This window comes from Triplophysa rosa, linkage group LG1 (genome assembly GCF_024868665.1).
Source record: "Triplophysa rosa linkage group LG1, Trosa_1v2, whole genome shotgun sequence".
NCBI classification, from domain to species: domain Eukaryota; kingdom Metazoa; phylum Chordata; class Actinopteri; order Cypriniformes; family Nemacheilidae; genus Triplophysa; species Triplophysa rosa.
This window is the reverse complement of record NC_079890.1, coordinates 34,824,820-34,841,224: the sequence shown is the minus strand read 5'-3', so window position 1 is coordinate 34,841,224 and position 16,405 is coordinate 34,824,820. Positions and strand designations below refer to the sequence as shown.

At 39.5% G+C, this 16,405-nt stretch overlaps 1 protein-coding gene across 1 annotated transcript in view; it reads left to right on the top strand.

Annotated features, from left to right (window-relative positions):
• phlpp2 (PH domain and leucine rich repeat protein phosphatase 2) overlaps positions 1–16,405 on the top strand; it is a 46,089-nt gene that overhangs the window by 19,788 nt on the left and 9,896 nt on the right. Inside the window, exons 4-12 of the mRNA XM_057337803.1 lie at positions 4,452–4,642; positions 5,036–5,161; positions 6,304–6,458; positions 9,622–9,768; positions 11,672–11,902; positions 13,725–13,927; positions 14,210–14,270; positions 15,199–15,294; positions 16,147–16,302. Of these exons, the coding sequence (XP_057193786.1) occupies positions 4,452–4,642; positions 5,036–5,161; positions 6,304–6,458; positions 9,622–9,768; positions 11,672–11,902; positions 13,725–13,927; positions 14,210–14,270; positions 15,199–15,294; positions 16,147–16,302 (1,366 nt within the window). The remainder of the gene's footprint in view (positions 1–4,451; positions 4,643–5,035; positions 5,162–6,303; positions 6,459–9,621; positions 9,769–11,671; positions 11,903–13,724; positions 13,928–14,209; positions 14,271–15,198; positions 15,295–16,146; positions 16,303–16,405) is intronic.

The window sequence follows — 16,405 nt, the reverse complement described above, 5'->3', positions numbered from 1 at the left end:
GCGCTTGTCATTGACAAGTTATAACGTTACACACACAATGTGAGAGCTAGTTTGCTGTGACAGATTTTTCAGCCTAAGCACGAATGATTTGAGACGTTTAAAATGAAACTAACCCCAGTGTTCATTAGCAAAACAAACAGCTTGCTGCAGCTAAACATATTAACGCACATAATGTATTAACATTCATACAGCTAAACTCCAAGTGTCCATCTGCACTTATATACAGTAAGTTTTACACTGGCTTTGAATGTTCTATTTAGCCCGTGACTGACTAGCTCCCTTCGCTATCATATGCTAACGTTGTCCGCCTATATATACGGTACATTTATGTCAATTCAGACTGTTGATAAATATTACTTACATCGGCAGTTTTGTCTCGTTCAGTCGGTCTTGATCCCTCTTGAGGAACAACTTTGAAGCTAATCCTGCTTGTACTGTCCCAGGTTGAAAAAGCACTCCGGTTTGAAGTGATGCGCACAAACAAGCAGGTTTTTACTTATGGTTTCTGAGGGATTTCCACTAAAAATAAAATAAATCGACTCCTGTCTCTTCCTAGGTTTGGACTCTGTGCAGCGACTACATTGCATGTTGTCCACGAACTTTAGCCATGGCGTCACGTACACCGCTGTCGCTTGTGAAAACAACAATGGCGGAGCGCGGTGGGTGGAACTGTGTAGATTAAGGGGCAGTAACATTATAATAAAATCCGCTTTAAACGTCACAATCGGAGCGAAATCTGAACGGCTCGATTTCTCACATGCTTGCAGGGAAAGGTACACCAAAACAAACTTACTGGGTTCTTATTTTTCATGTTTTCTGGGTTGCTAGATGCACCGGGAACCCGATTATAGTATTTAAACACAGAAAAAGTGGGGTTTTCATCTGATGTCTCCTTTAAGGCAAGAAGTAAGATGCAGAAAGTAGGCTAACATTTTCGAAATGAACTTATTTGTATTTTTATATTCCGATGCTTCAAGCTTTATAGAACTGATATGTAGCTCTCTGATCACCGTTAACCTTTTTTCAGATAAAGTAATACCATAGATGTTTCCTTTGTTATATTTTTGTTATTTGTGCCGAATCAGGTTCGTCGTATTAAATGCTTTGGGCTGGGTTTCCCGAAACCTTCGTATCACTACATCGTTCCTAAGTTATACATTAAGAGTGGTAGCGATATATTCTTAAGAATGATGTAGCGTGAAGAAGGTTTCGGGAAACCCAGCCCTGGACACTCCTCCTCCACATCAGATTTCTTTGAAAAAATGTGTTACTTGCAAATATGTTCCATTGTAATTCCACACCAGCGATGACATGACTGCGGCGCCAAATCATTTACGTCCCCACACATCATGTACGTCCTCACCGTTGATGTCATTAAATTGCGTTTGGATTTTTTATATTTTTCCCAACCCCATTCATTGCACAGATGCTTTAGCTCTGGATTTGATGAAAGGAGGTCTTGGTAAGTCTCACCTCACACCCTACAAGCCTACACTTTTTGCCTTGCCTTGCCTTGCCTTCATCACTCAGACTGTCAGCTCTGTCTTATATTCCAAAGCAGCTTTCTAGATTCTATCCAGTTCTACTGGCCGCTTGCCTCAGAAATGCTCCAACAAAGTGCCTTGAGCGAGCGAGCACATACTCTCTTGAGACAGTCTCTCAAGACCGCTCCTCATAAAGTTAAGGGCACAGAAGGGTGTTGGGAAAGAAAAGTTTGGACCAGCAATTAACCTGAGAGCGTGTGGCCCCTGGCCGAGCGCCGGCTATGTTTGTTTGATGTGCCCTTCAGAGGTGTCGAAGAGGAGCGGCGCCCGGCACTTGCTATGTAATTAGATTGAACGAAGCAAGTTTAATGTGACAAAAGCCTGACTCATTCATCAGGCTGACTGCTGCATCTGGAGGAGAGCACTTTAGCAGAGTCCTCAGTGTGTATGTGGGAGTGTTGCTTCACTGTGAACCTGTGCATTTCTGTGCTGTTTCATTGTTTATAAAAGTAGGTCTGTACCATATTGAGTTTTTAGTATTTTTTTAGTAGTTAAACTATGCGTTAAAATACCTGAATGACCTATCACATTACCAAAGTGCAGAAGGCTCTATAAAACAGATATTAGATGTTTCAGGACTATATGAGAAACTGCACAAACTACTTAAAGGGACAGTTCACCCAAAAATAAAAATCCTGTCTTCATTTACTCACCCTCGAGTTGTTCCAAATCTGTATACATTTCTTTGTTCTGATGAAGATATTTGGAAGAATGCTTGTAACCAAACTGTTCTTGGCCATCATTGACCACCATAGGAGGTAAAGTTATAATGGTAGTCAAAAGTGCCCCAGAACTGTTTGCTTTCCTACATTCTTCAAAATATCTTCTTTTGTGTTCAAATAAAGGAAATTTATAAAGAAATTTATCTTACTGTGGTAGTCAATGGTGGATGGAATCTTCATATTTGCGTGAACTGTCCCTTTAAAAGCAGTTACACGGCTACTGTAAAATGTATCTTGTCTGTAATGCTCCAAAAAGCCCCCTTTTGTTACCCTGCATTCACACGGGGCATCAACGCTTGATGGAGGGCGTGTCTAAAGCGTGGCCGACGCGATCGTCATAGTGACAACAGCCTATCACATTGTTCTCCGGTCTTGCGTGAGCGAAATTGGCTAGCGCCCGCACTAGGTTATTTGCATAAGGCGATCTGATTGTCTGACGCCTGCGTTGGCCCTTAAAAAGTTGAGAAATGTTCAACTTATGCCGCGAGCAACGCCAGTAACGCGACGCCGATGGACCCACAATTAAGTTCGGCAACGCATGACGTCACACAATCAAAGTATATGAAAAGCGTTAGCGCTGATGGCCCGTGTGAATGCACCGTTAGGCCCGATTCACATTTCGCGTTTTTTCCGTGCGCATATTTGTTATTTTAAATGTAGACGTGCGGCAGGCGCGCGCAAATAGGGGGTGACGCGGTCGCTACGCGCGTGTGGTGTGGCGCGCACATTTTTCTCCGAAAGAGGCGCGGCTTGCGGTTTTAGACGCGGAATGTGAATCGGGCCTTAGGCTGTTCTGCAGTTTCACGCTTTTTTGGTTACTGATAGTTCTACCTGTGTGTGTACAGTATGTATGACCTGGCTTTCTGTTTCTACTCCACGCTTGAAGGTTTCGTGAGTATATGTGTATTTGTCACTATGAGCTGACTAATACATGTGACATCACTTACTGGCAGACCTCTTCACCTGATTCCCATATCCCACTGAGGGTGTATGATTCACATTACATGTGGACTACATTAGTCCATGGATGTGGATGCACATGTGTGTGTAATACAGTATACAGACCGTCCCCCATGTGAGGCTATGTCTTGTGTGTGTTAAAGGAAGATATTTGGAAGAATGTATGTCAGTAATCAAACAGATCTCACCCCCCATTGACTCACATATTTATTTTCCCTACTATGGCGGTAAATGGGGGATGAGATTTTGTTTGGTTACTGACATTCTTCCAAATGAACCTTTGTGTTCAGCCGAACAATGAAATGTACAATCTGAGGGTGAGTAAATGATGAATATTTTCGGGTGAACCGAAGTTTAGTTTGTTCCTTATTCTCACTTGTTGCTTACACTTTTTTTTATTCACAACGTAAGTTGATTTTCAAGATTTGATCTTTATTGTATGCTCTCTTAGATTTTTATATTTTTTATATTCTTTTATGTTTTACTGCGATTTATTTTCCATGGCCTTCTACCCCATCTTTCTTGGGATGAGTAAAAAATAAGAATTTCATTGTACACATGACAATAAAGGTCTTGAATTTTGAACCTTGTTTTTTCCTTTTAAATGAAAACAAAGACGGAAAGGTCTAAGGACAAATACAATATAAACATATTAATAAGAAATTTCCAGGTACTGCAGGTCCATTTATAACGGTAGCATTTTGTGACAAAAAATATTTGGTAAAAATCACGGTATGAATTTTTCTGTTTGTGTTTTGTTGTTTCATTATTATCACTTTAAAGGGACAGTTCACCCAAAATACAAACTCTGTCATCATTTACTCACCCTCGAGTTGTTACAAATCTGTATAAATGTAGTTTTTTTCCGATGAGCACAGAGAAAGATATTTGGAAGAATGCTTGTAACCAAACAGTTTTTGTCCACCATTCCAAAAGTGCCCCAGAACTGTTTGCGTTCTTCCTAAATTCTTCAAAAGATATTCTTTTGTGTTCATCAGAACAAAGATATTTAAACAGATTTGGAATAGAGTAAATGATGACAGAATTTTCATTTTTGGGTGAACTGTTCCTTTAAGACCTAATGCAACATACTGTATAAATTCTATGTCCAGTCAACTGTTCATGTGTAAATCGCTGCATTTAGTTTAAACATACAGTACATGCTGAAATTCATTTTTCTCAATGCCCAAATGTTCTCACTTTTTTATATTTGTGGTTTGCACAGAGAAACCGGTGAACGCAGACCAGCAGGAACGGACTTTACTGAAGGGCGTGTTCAGCGTGAGGAAGGGAAAGACGCAGCTTCATAAGTGGGCGGAGCGACAGGTCATCTTGTGCGGCACCTCCCTTATCGTGGCCTCGGTCAAGGACAGTTTGACCGGCAAGATGCACATCCTACCCCTGGTCGGAGGAAAGGTGAGGGTTCACAGACACCCACTCACACACTGCGGGAGAACAGATAACACGGAGCAGATGCAACAACACAGCTGTGAATGAACAGGAATGGGGAGGACGACTAAAGTACAAACATTGTTAAAGAGTGCTGCTTTTCTTGACCATCCATGTATATTGAACACAACATGACAGTAAATCTTTCAAAGATTTGAAGTGTTTCATTTGATATACTGCAGAAGAAAGTAAATTCAGGATTCTTACATCTTGCAGACTTGTTGAAATGGTTGTGCATGGTAATTGACAGCAAACTTTCAGATAATCCAGACAGTCGCACATATCAGATGTACTATCACAGTGGATTTAGTGACACAAAAGACAAAAGTTGATAGCTGATATCCTCCGTTCTGTGCTCAGGTGGAGGAGGTAAAGAGGAGACAACACTGTCTGATGTTCAGCTCGGCCGGACCTCAGGCTCAGACCTACTATGTTAACTTTGACACGCTGGCAGACTACCAGCGCTGGCACCGGCAAGCTTCTAAAGTGAGTGAATGTGCTTTATCTAATCTAGACTTGCATTAAGATTTCATAAGGAAACCCACAATCATTAGATCAGCAGGTTTCAATTCTTTCGCTCTTTTTGATGAGATAAAAAATGTTAATATGTTTGGTACGGTGGGACACATGGTACCCGCCACCCGTAGCGCGCAGCTTTTACAGCTGCACATTTGCCTTCATCTTAAAGTTTTATGTTTGCTTTCATAGTTTTGTTTTGGGTTTCTCATGCCTGCTTTATGTGCTCTGTTTGTCCTCATTTGTCTTAATCGTCTTACTCCAAACACTGACCACGTCTCTGGAGTCTAATGAGGTCTGACCATCTCCAGAGTCCTCGCCTCAGAAACGTGCTGAATAATGCAAAACCTCTTACGAACAATTGTGTGAGACGGTCATCCTGAGGTAGCGTGCTGTGTGAGGTGGCATGATAAATGAGAAAGAGATAGTTTGTGTGTTTGCATGTCTGGTGGCGTTCAGCGTTCGGTTAATGTGTATTACAATCCCACAGACATTTATTTCATTATACAATTATAATAATTGTAACAATAATAATAATTATTATTATTATAAAAACAATAATACTTTGTGCATCGCTAATGTACATCTTGGAAAAAAGAGAGAATATCGTAAGAGATAATAAATACTGATACTTATAGTATTGCTAATGTGCATCTTATGGAAATTTTAAATAATACCATGTATTCTGTAATCATAATTTTCCCTTTTTTTGTTTTACTTCTGTTTTTTTTCGTATATCTTTACTGTTGTTCTACAGTTTGTTTTCTGTAAAACTGCTTTGCAACCTTGCAAAACTGTGAAAAGCACTCTAGAGAGACATTTCGAGGTCAACGGAGATAAAAATGTATGCATGTAAAATATATGTGCCAAGTTTCCATAAACTGAATTTGTGTTCTTTATCTTTACTCACTTTTTTATGTCGTGGAAGCATGTGTATATATACCATGTTCAGCAAATGTGTAGATTCATGGATTTAATAATGTTTCGCAATTTAAAATCACTGAAATGCACAGACTCCCGTGGTTCGTTCCTTGTCTTTTTTTATTCTGGGTAGATGTACATTATCCTTTACGTAAAGATGCTATTGAGGTTTATGTTTGCGTTGTGTGCAGGTGGTGTCTCAGACAATAAGCCTGGTAGATTTATCCTGCTATAGTCTGGAGGAAGTGCCCGAGTATCTTTTCTACTGCCAGGACGTCACGCATCTCAACCTACGGCACAACTTCATGAGACTGGATGGCCCTGGAGGACTAGTCAACTTCAACAGGTGAAGATCACGAATTCACTTCTTAGTTACACATCTATCACCACAAACTTTGCAGCTCTTTGTTTCATAATACAGAGACGAAAAGACAAAAGCTAGTAAGCTACGCATCTATACATTTTTAGACAGAGAAATTTTTTGGCTTTAAGTGTAAATATGCTGTGCCTTAAAGGAGCAATGTGGATATTTTAGCGGCATCTAGTGGTGAGGTTGTAAATTGCAACCAATGGGTCACTCCACCCCTCCCTTTCGAAGCACTATGTTGGCTCTCGCAGGACAAAGATGTCATCACATTTTCGCTTCTTTGCCGAAAGGAGATAACGTATTTACGAAACACGTCCTGTAGAGCAGTTTGTCCATTTAGGGCTACTGTAGAAACAACATGGTGACTTCTATGCCACGGGACCCGCGGTATATGTAGATAGAAATAACTCATTCTAAGGTGATAAAAACATAACGCTTCATTGTGTAAGGTCTTTATACACCTCTGAAGACATAGTTATGCATATTATATTGCATTTCTGTCAATAAATCATCCACAAAATGACACACAGCACCTTTAAAGTTATCTATAAAACATCAGAATTCACATTTGGAAGAAATAAGCCAATTCAGCCAATACAGATCAACGATTTTTGTGACATCATTCTGCACTTAAGCTTCTTGTCAAGTTTTAGACTGAGGTGAACTAAACACAATAGGCTATTTTAAAAGGGGGAGGAGCCACTTAACATCCTGACTTCCTCTTTTAGTTTAGATCACGCCAATACAACAAACAAAGCTACACATTTCAAGGCACTTTAGAGACATTATGCCCCGGTTTCACAGACAAGGCTTGAGACCAGTCCCAGACTAAAATGAATTTTGAGCTGTCTTAACTGAAAATAACTTGCCCTGAGATACTGTATCTTGAAATATGTCAGTGCCATTGTTTTGTCTACTATGGCATAGTCCTGGTTTAGGCTAAACCTTGTCTATGAAACCGGGCCTGTATTTTGCATTATTGAAATGAAGTATTTTAAGACATGGTTTTTTCATTAGAATTAAGCATGTTTATTGTGCAAAAAAGCGGAATATTGCAAAGCAAAAAATCTGTAAAGTAATGAAAATCAAACCTGGACACTATGATCACAATGATCTGTTAACAAGCATTAAAGCCATGTGTTACTTGCATTTACTGTTGTGATGTCATGAGTCACAGTATGTTTTCATAGTACATCAATATCACGCAAGCACCTCATGCAGATCAAATGTAATTTTTCTATTTGTTTTGGGGGTAACATATCAGACATCCTTTTCTGACAGATATCTAGATGGTTTCTAGTTTTGCCAAGGCATTTCACCTATGCTTGCTCTTGCTGTTCTTTTCTATTAGTCTTTTCTCATTCTGCCCTTCCCTTACCCCCCCCCCACCTCAAATGTGATATATTTTTAGGAACTGTGTGTGTGGTTGGTGCTGCAGGATGTGTGGGGTGATTGTGGTGGTGTGATGCATGTCACCCAGCTCATCTCGTGCACATGTACACACACTCGTGCATGCACGAGAAAGAAATAGAGAGAGAGACAGAGAGAGAGAGACAGAGAGAAAGAGAGAAACAGAGAAACAGAGAAAGAGAGAAAGAAAGAAAGAAAGAAAGAAAGAAAGAAAGAAGGGAGGGAGCGAGGGAGAGAGAGAGAGAGGGAGAGGGATAGAAATATGTTGTGAGTCAGTTGTTCATGTTCACGCATATGTTCTGAGTCAGTTCGCCACCTCTATGAGTCTGTCATTACTTTCTCTCCCATCGACATCCTTCACTGACAAAAACGTTGTGCTTTGCAGACGGTTTTGTGTCTTGCTCTGGTGTCAGGCTGTTGCTCTGGGCTGGATGAGAGGTCTTTGGCAGTCACCCAGCCAGAAAGAGCCTCATCTGACAGCATCATTTACCCGTGGTAACGAGAATACAAAAGCCATTGAGCCAGTTACCGGAAACAGGAGTGTGGGAAATTAGGCCGAAGAGATCAGCACAGTCGTCCGGTGTGACTCGGTCTGATTCAAGTTGTGAAAGAAACGTAGAAGTCAATTATTGCTGCAATTTTTACGGTCGTTATGTGTAAAATTCCTATAAAATTGAATTGACTGTAACATGAATGTGTGAATTTGCATACATAAAAAATAATTTAATATTATTGTTTCAGCAAGAATTAGCAAGTTTCTTTCTTTCTTTCTTTCTTTCTTTCTTTCTTTCTTTCTTTCTTTCTTTCTTTCTTTCTTTCTTTATCTCTCTCTCTCTCTCTCCCTTCTTTCTTTCTTTCTTTCTTTCTTTCTTTCTTTCTTTCTTTCTTTCTTTTCTCTCTCCTTCACTTCTTCCTTCTTTTCTTTCTTTCTTTCTTTCTTTCTTTCTTTCTTCTTGTTCTTTCTTTCTTTCTTTTTTCTTTCTTTCTTTCTTTCTTTCTTCTTTTCTTTCTTCTCTTCTTTCTTCCTTCTTTCTTTCTTTCTTTTTCTTTCTTTTCTTTCTTTCTTCTTTCTTCTTCTTCTTCTCTTTCTTTCTTTCTTTCTCTTCTTTCTTTCTTCTTTCTCTCTCTTCCTTTCTATCTGCTTTCTTTCTTTTTTCTTTCTTTCTTCTTTTTTTCTTTCTTTCTTTCTTTCTTTCTTTCTTCTCTTCTCTCCTTCTCCTCTCCTCGTCTCCTCCTCTCCCTTCTTCTTTTCTTTCTTCTTCTTTCTTTCTTTCTTTCTTTCTTTCGTTTCTTTCTTCTCTCTTTCTTCTCCTTCCTTCCTTTTTCTTTCTTTCTTCTCTCTCCTTCCTTTTTCTTCTTCTTTCTTTCTTTCTTTCTTTCTTTCTTTCTTTCTTTCTTTCTTCTTTTCTTTCTTCTCTGTTTCTTTCTTTCTTTTTTCGTTTCTTTCTCTCTCTCTCTCTCTCCCTCCCTCTCCCTCTCTCTCTCTCTCTCCCTCCCTCCCTCCCTCACTCCCTCCTTTCTTTCTTTCTTTCTTTATATTTTTCTCTCTTCCTTACTTCTTTTACTTCCTCACCAATAGACAAAATCTGGCGGTCTTCTTCTAAACACTTGCTTATTCTCTCAGTGCATCTGTTAGAAATCCATTATGCATAAGTGTTTCTTATGTCTCAAGATGGAGTCACATCTTTAGGAAATAACGTCTTGTCCATTAAGAGCGCTGATATTTCCACAGATTTGCACAATTGAGGAGCTTAAATCTTTCTCACAATGGGTTGGGCACATTCCCGGAGTCGGTGTGTGAGATGCAGACTCTGACTGAACTCTATCTGTCCTGCAACGGCATCAGTTGTCTACCAGACCGCATCGGCAACCTCCAGAGGTCAGCGCACATTACACTATTGTCACGAAACATACAAACACTTCTACAACTGATGTTTTGAACAGACCTTAACAAATAGGCTGTTGTTTGTTCGTTGCTGTGAGCTTATCTATATTCCTGAATGTAATCTTGTTCGTTTATCTCGTATCTGCATTCATTTTCTTGATGGATCATCGCTGACAACTTTTTTTGATGAGCTTATTAAGCAGATACGTGCCTTGAAGGTCATTTGGGGAAAAGTGCATCATAATGAATGTGATCACGAGTGATAATCGCAATAATCCTCAGATTTGCATGATTGTTATATATTCACTGGTTTGTAGTGCTTAGTGCTTGCTTAGGCTATTACAGTCAGCTACTTTCAAGTGCGACACCAAATAGCCTGTCAAGCGAAGTAAAATGAAGCCAGAAAAATGTATGAGGTTCAGCCATGCATATTATGCCTCTAGATTAAATCAAGCATAGAAATCAGCCTAGTTTTACTGTTCTCAGGCCAGTTTATATTTGGTGAGGTCTGAGCACACAGGGAGCACCTGCAGTTGGATTTTGTTTCATTCTGTGAACAAAAAAAAATATTGTTTCTATTTACATTTATTTGCACAAAATGAAAACCGGTGAAACATGTTAAAATAACAGAAAAGATGCTCTGTATTTTTTGAGACCTCAAATACTGCAAAGAAAACAAGTTCATATTCTCTTTTAAGCAATACAACAGAAACGGTTGTACATGTATTTTGCTGTTGGATGACTTTGTAAATTCAACAGACACTGGACTGGAATGACAACAATACATCTAGAAATGCTGATTAAATTAACATTTGGAATGGTCTCATAATTTTTTCCGTGAACTTGCAAAATGAGGTCTGATTTATTAAAGCAGTGATTCTCAAACTTTTCATGGTCGCGCCCCCCCTTTTAAACCCATTTAAAGAACTGCCGCCCCCCCCATACTGGGGATAGATAAGATAATGAAAACCATCACAGAAATGAATGGTTTCCATTAAAATAACATTGTGAACCGTTAGCTTTTTGCATTAAAACCATTACAAAATTGTAGTGTTTTGGACATTATTCCAAAAGGATTAATCTGCCAGAGAACGAGAACGGTGCGCGAGCTAGAGTTTATTCGCAGTTTATAATACAGACGCTGTGTGGTGTCATTTGCTTGCAATGGCAAAGCCATGAGAGGCCACACAACACACTTTTCATTAATTAAATGTTTATGTTTTTATGCATTTATAAATGAGTTTATAAGTGTTTAATTTGGTTCTGTCAGATCGCTAACAAACTGATCAGACTTACAGAGGGTTTCGGAGGCAACAACATAAACGTTATGTGGCCGGAACTTAACTTCCAAGAATCAAGTTGTTGAGTAGTTTTAACTCAATACAGTTGATATACTGTAAAATATTAATATAAATTGTTATATTATAACCAAACACAAACCATGAGTTAACTTGGGACCAGGTGTGTGCGTCCGATGAAACCGTCTAGAGACGATTGGAACAGTCTCTCTCCATCATTTATCAGTCCATGAGGGATCATCATATATAAATGGACGCAGTCGGGATATTTAACAACAGTAAAGTCATTTGTGTGGTGAAATTGAATTCTCATCGGAGCTCATCGAGTGAAATATCACCAACAAGCAAAACTCAGTCATTCGTAGAAATGCTAATGCCAACAAGATAAGATTACAGACATAAACTGTGGGGAAGTTCTTTTGTTATTGTCATGTTGCACATTTGTTTTATTGCATTTGCGTTTACACAGTTAGAGAGAATCTAAAACGAGAACTGGACTTGGAATGTGTTAAAGCATTAACAACGAAGTCATTATTATTATGTTTACGACGAACCTGCACACATTTATGTCGGTGAATGAAGGACTGTTATCTGTTCAGCTTACAGACTCTGTCACTGGATGGAAATCGCTTGGATTCTCTACCAGAGGAGTTGGGCAGTCTCGTGCAGCTCAGCAGCTTGGGACTTTCCTTCAATGACTTCCCTCAAATACCCGGCGTGCTGGAGCGGCTCTGTGCGCTGGACAAGCTATCCATGGCTGGGAACAGGGTGGAGACTCTGGACCTGTCCGGCCTGCTGCGAATGACTCACATTAAGAGTATTGATTTACGGTGAGCCATCTCTACCACCCCGTCCACCTCATTTTGTCCTCATTCTATCTTTCTGTCCGTCACCTGTCTGTACGTTATTGCTGCTCCGACTTTATGCATAATGCAAGATCAGTATTCAATGGTAATGTAATAAGATCACCTATCACCTCAAATCACATCATTGACTACAGCACTGGATAGCCAAAATGAATATTCTTTCATCGTTATCTCATCCTCATGTCATTCCAAACCTTCCAAAAGAAGATATTTTTTACATAGGTACATAGGAAACCAAACAACATTGGCCCCCACTGACTTCCATTGTATGGACACAAAACCACAGAGACATTTCTCAAAATATCTTCTTTTGTGTTCCGCAGTCATCTATAGATTTTGAATGACATTTTAAATGCATCGTGCGTATAATTGTGTGGCTAACACGGCAAAGAAGGTTTTTACGATGGTTCACAGTCCGTGACTCGAAAGAGAATGACACAGTGGTTTTTTCGGATTTTCTGGTTACTGGTTGCACCTGCTGAGGATTAGAAATCTAGCCGGGCTCTTAACTCAGAGCTGAGCCGTCGTGGGAACTTACACGGGGTCTGAAATGCTTCTTGGCAGTGTCGGCGGGTTGAAGGAGATACCGATGGAGGGGGGTGGTGTCACCTCAGCAAGCTTTGAGTTTTTTGCTCGATGATTCCACTGCTCTTGACACACTGTATTCCTCATATTCGCAGATGTCATCGGCACACCGAGTACAAACGGCATATGTGAGGGGGAATATAAATTCGCGGGGGGCTTAGAGCAACAGAACCGTTGTCCTTTTCATTTGGCAGTGATGGTTATTAGTGAACTCTGTCGTCTTTCATAACAGGAAGCTGTTTGTTTAAGAGTCTTTGTTTGAACCGATGGAGATGTAGTGGAACATAGATGAACTGTTGTGAAGATCACTGCTCTTTCTCTCATACCTGACCTATTACCAATCCAACTCCTCTGGATGCAATACACGATACAGTACTCATAGACGATTTTCTGATCTTGCTCCCAGTTGTGGGTCGTTACCATTTTTAAAGGAGCACAAGTCATTTCCTAGAACAAATTTGACAGGTGTTGAAAATAATGTACAGTCACACCAAGTCTGTCCTTCTGACCATGTTAATAAATACAAACTGCATGCATCCATATCAATAAGTGTCATTATAAAGTCAGAGAGCACTTTTGCAATGGTTGTTTAGGAAGACGAATCAACGTAAACACTAGGGCTGTCAAACATCCAGAATAAAAGTTTGTGTTTACATAATATATGTCTGTGTACTGTGCATGTTAATTTTGTATTTATAAACACATACACATACACGGATACATGTTAAGGAAATATTTACATTTATTTATATTTACCAACAATTCAAATGATATACTGTACAGTATGAATGTTTATATTTTTCTTAAATATATGCATGAATGTGTATGTTTTATAAATACAAAATAAAATATGCACAGTACATATTATGTAAACATAAACTTTTATTCTGGAATGCGATTGATCGCGATTAATCGTTTGACAGCCCTTATACCATTTGTATGCCTTCGGGATAATTAATATATATTGTACGACCTGTGCGGAGTTATTTATTGTAGCTTTGTATCTTTTTGAAGTTGTGTCATAATCCATTGTAAATGAAAAACACAAAACAACACTTTTTTTAAATCCCTATTTTGGAAGAACAATGAAAACCAGGGCTTTCAACGACATGAGGACGATTAAATAAAGACAATTTTTTTTACTACGGATGTTCTTTAGTTTTTTTTTTATGGCTGACGTGAAGATTGTTTTGTCTTGTAGGTTAAATGGCCTCCGCTGTGTTAAAAGCGAAACCCTGGAGCCTGTGAAACATCTCACCCAGTTAGACCTGAGAGATAACCAGCTGACCTCTTTAGACCTGAGCTCGACCTGTAGTCTGGAGACCCTTTACTGTCAGCGAAACCAGCTGGGATTCCTCACGCTCAGCGGCTTCACGCTCCGCACACTCCATGCCAGTAACAACCGTAAGTGAAAACACTGTAAACATGACACAGAGTCAGTTGTGAATTGGAAAACATTCAGGTTTTTAGAAGGCCTAAGCTAAATCCGTGCCAGCGGAAGACGCTTCCCCCGGCGCTAAAGTGTTTATTAAATATTTTGGCAAATTTGATTATTCTTCCCACTACCAAGACGAGTGTAATAAAAATATTTTCTCCGCAAATTAGTGAAGGGAATGTGAAACAAGTGTCTGTACACAGATAATGAATCAGTACTCATGAACGGCGTCACAGTGTTATCTTCCACAGGTCTGAGCACAGTGAACATCTACCCTGTTCCCAACCAACTAACACACATGGACCTATCAAGGTAAGTGAAATATAAACGCGTTTACTCCCACTGCGCACAAAACTGTTTCATAACCATATTTCGTGCAAAGCATCCGAATAATACCCAATCATAATATATTTAATGTGAATGCAATGGCAATGTTAAGATGGTAATGTTAAGGGCATTAAGGGCCAGTGTTGGGTTTAGTGGATTACTAAGTAAATTTAATAATGTAATTAAATGTTATTCCCTTGAAGAAAGCAATGTAATAGTTGAAGTAGGTCATAACTAAGTAGTAGTTCATAAGTAATTTTATTACAGTAATTAATGTTACTTATGGTGCACTTGCATTACATATTGTATTTTCAAAAATGCTGTAAAAACTGGATTGAATCTAAATTTAGATTTAAATTTAGATTTTAGATTTATTTAGACACCCGAGGTGTAACGGCCACTCCGCTTAGCGTCGTGGCCGCATTACCACCTCGGGGTGTGCATTAACTTTCGATAATTGAACGGCCCGTCGTCAATTATTCCTTACTTATTATTTTTGTTTTTCTAAGCATTTTTGTATATCCCATATTTCCTGATATGTTGTAGTTTGCCTTTTTCTGGCGCCAAAATTTTGTTAAATAAACATGCTAACCAAGTTTAGTGTTTTTTCCATTTTGTACCATACACCTCCTATTTTCATGCTTTACTTGAACCTGTAATTTGTAATAATTATGTAATTAAATTTGACAAAATTTTATTTTGTAATTTTTTGTATTTTTTGAATGATAAAATATATATATAAAATATATTACATATTTTCCAACACTCACCATAACAGTGTAATGTAACGCATGTCCACATACAGTAAGAGGCTCAACGTGTCCTCTACCCTGTACACGCTCAATGTTCAATGCTAATACTCTCATGTAAATGGGCTTGAGTTAATTCCGATTTCTCCTGGATGATCCTGCAGGAATGTCCTGGAATACCTGCCAGACTGGGTGTGTGACAGCAGGAAGATCGAGGTGTTGGATGTCTCCCATAATCTTCTGTCTGAGCTGCCAGCCAGGTGCGAGAGTCTGCGTGTGTGTGTAAACTGCACCATCATCTCCCGCCGAGACTGAGAAAAGAGCGTGTCCTCCTGCTTTTTTATTTGAAAATCTTAATGTCAGCATTTTCTACTTATTTATTCAACAAATTGCCCATTTGATATGAATGATGTCGGTTGAAGCGTCTGTCTGGTCGGTCGGCGCGGCGTGAATAGAGACGCAACAGCATTCATCAGCACAAGCTTGATGAGATGCTCTGTCATCTCAAAGTAAAGTGATGTCGAATTCGCACGGATGAAAGCGGCGACATTTTCGGCTAATTCCCCATTAACATTCAGTCATTTGCATTTGAAAGAGCTAAAAGCCGTGCGCAAATGAGATAATGTGCGACGTGAAGTTTGTGCCCCAGTCGGGACTGCGAGTGTCTTTGCATGAAAATGCTGTGTTGGTATTTTAAAGGAACGGTTTACTCGAAAATAGAAGTTCTGTTTTATGTTCTCAACCTTATGTTGTTCCAAACCTGTGTTCTGTTATTTTATCTGTGGATAACTTTCTTTTTCTTACGCACAACACAAAAGAACACCTTTTGAAGAATGTTGGTAACCAAACACAACACTATAGCCCGCATTGACTTCCACCATATGGTCACAAAACCGCTGAGACATTCCTCAAAATATCTTCTTTTGTGTTCCACTGAAAAGAGGGTCACATATACATTTTGAATGACATGAGGGTGAATAAATCATGATTTTATTAGATTTTTATTGGCTGTTGATTTAAGGGCTGCTGGGCATTGATGGTTTATTTGCTGATGTGTTTTGCTCACTATGTGGACAGCAGCTCATTCTTTCACTTTCCCACCGTTCTCTCAGACTCCTGAGCAGCCTGAGTCTGCGTAAACTGCTGGCCGGCAACAATAGGTTGGAGAGATTGTCTGACCTGCTCGACCACATCCCGCTGGAAACACTCGACCTGCAACACAACAAGTTGAAAGAGCTGCCAGAGAGCTTCTTCTACAAGGCCTTAAAGTAGGTCACTGCCTCCTTCTGTCCCTCTCCGCTCCTCTTACTCTCCGAGCTGTGCTGTGCTTTTCTCTCTCTCTCTCTCTCTCTCTCTCTCTCTCTCTCTCTC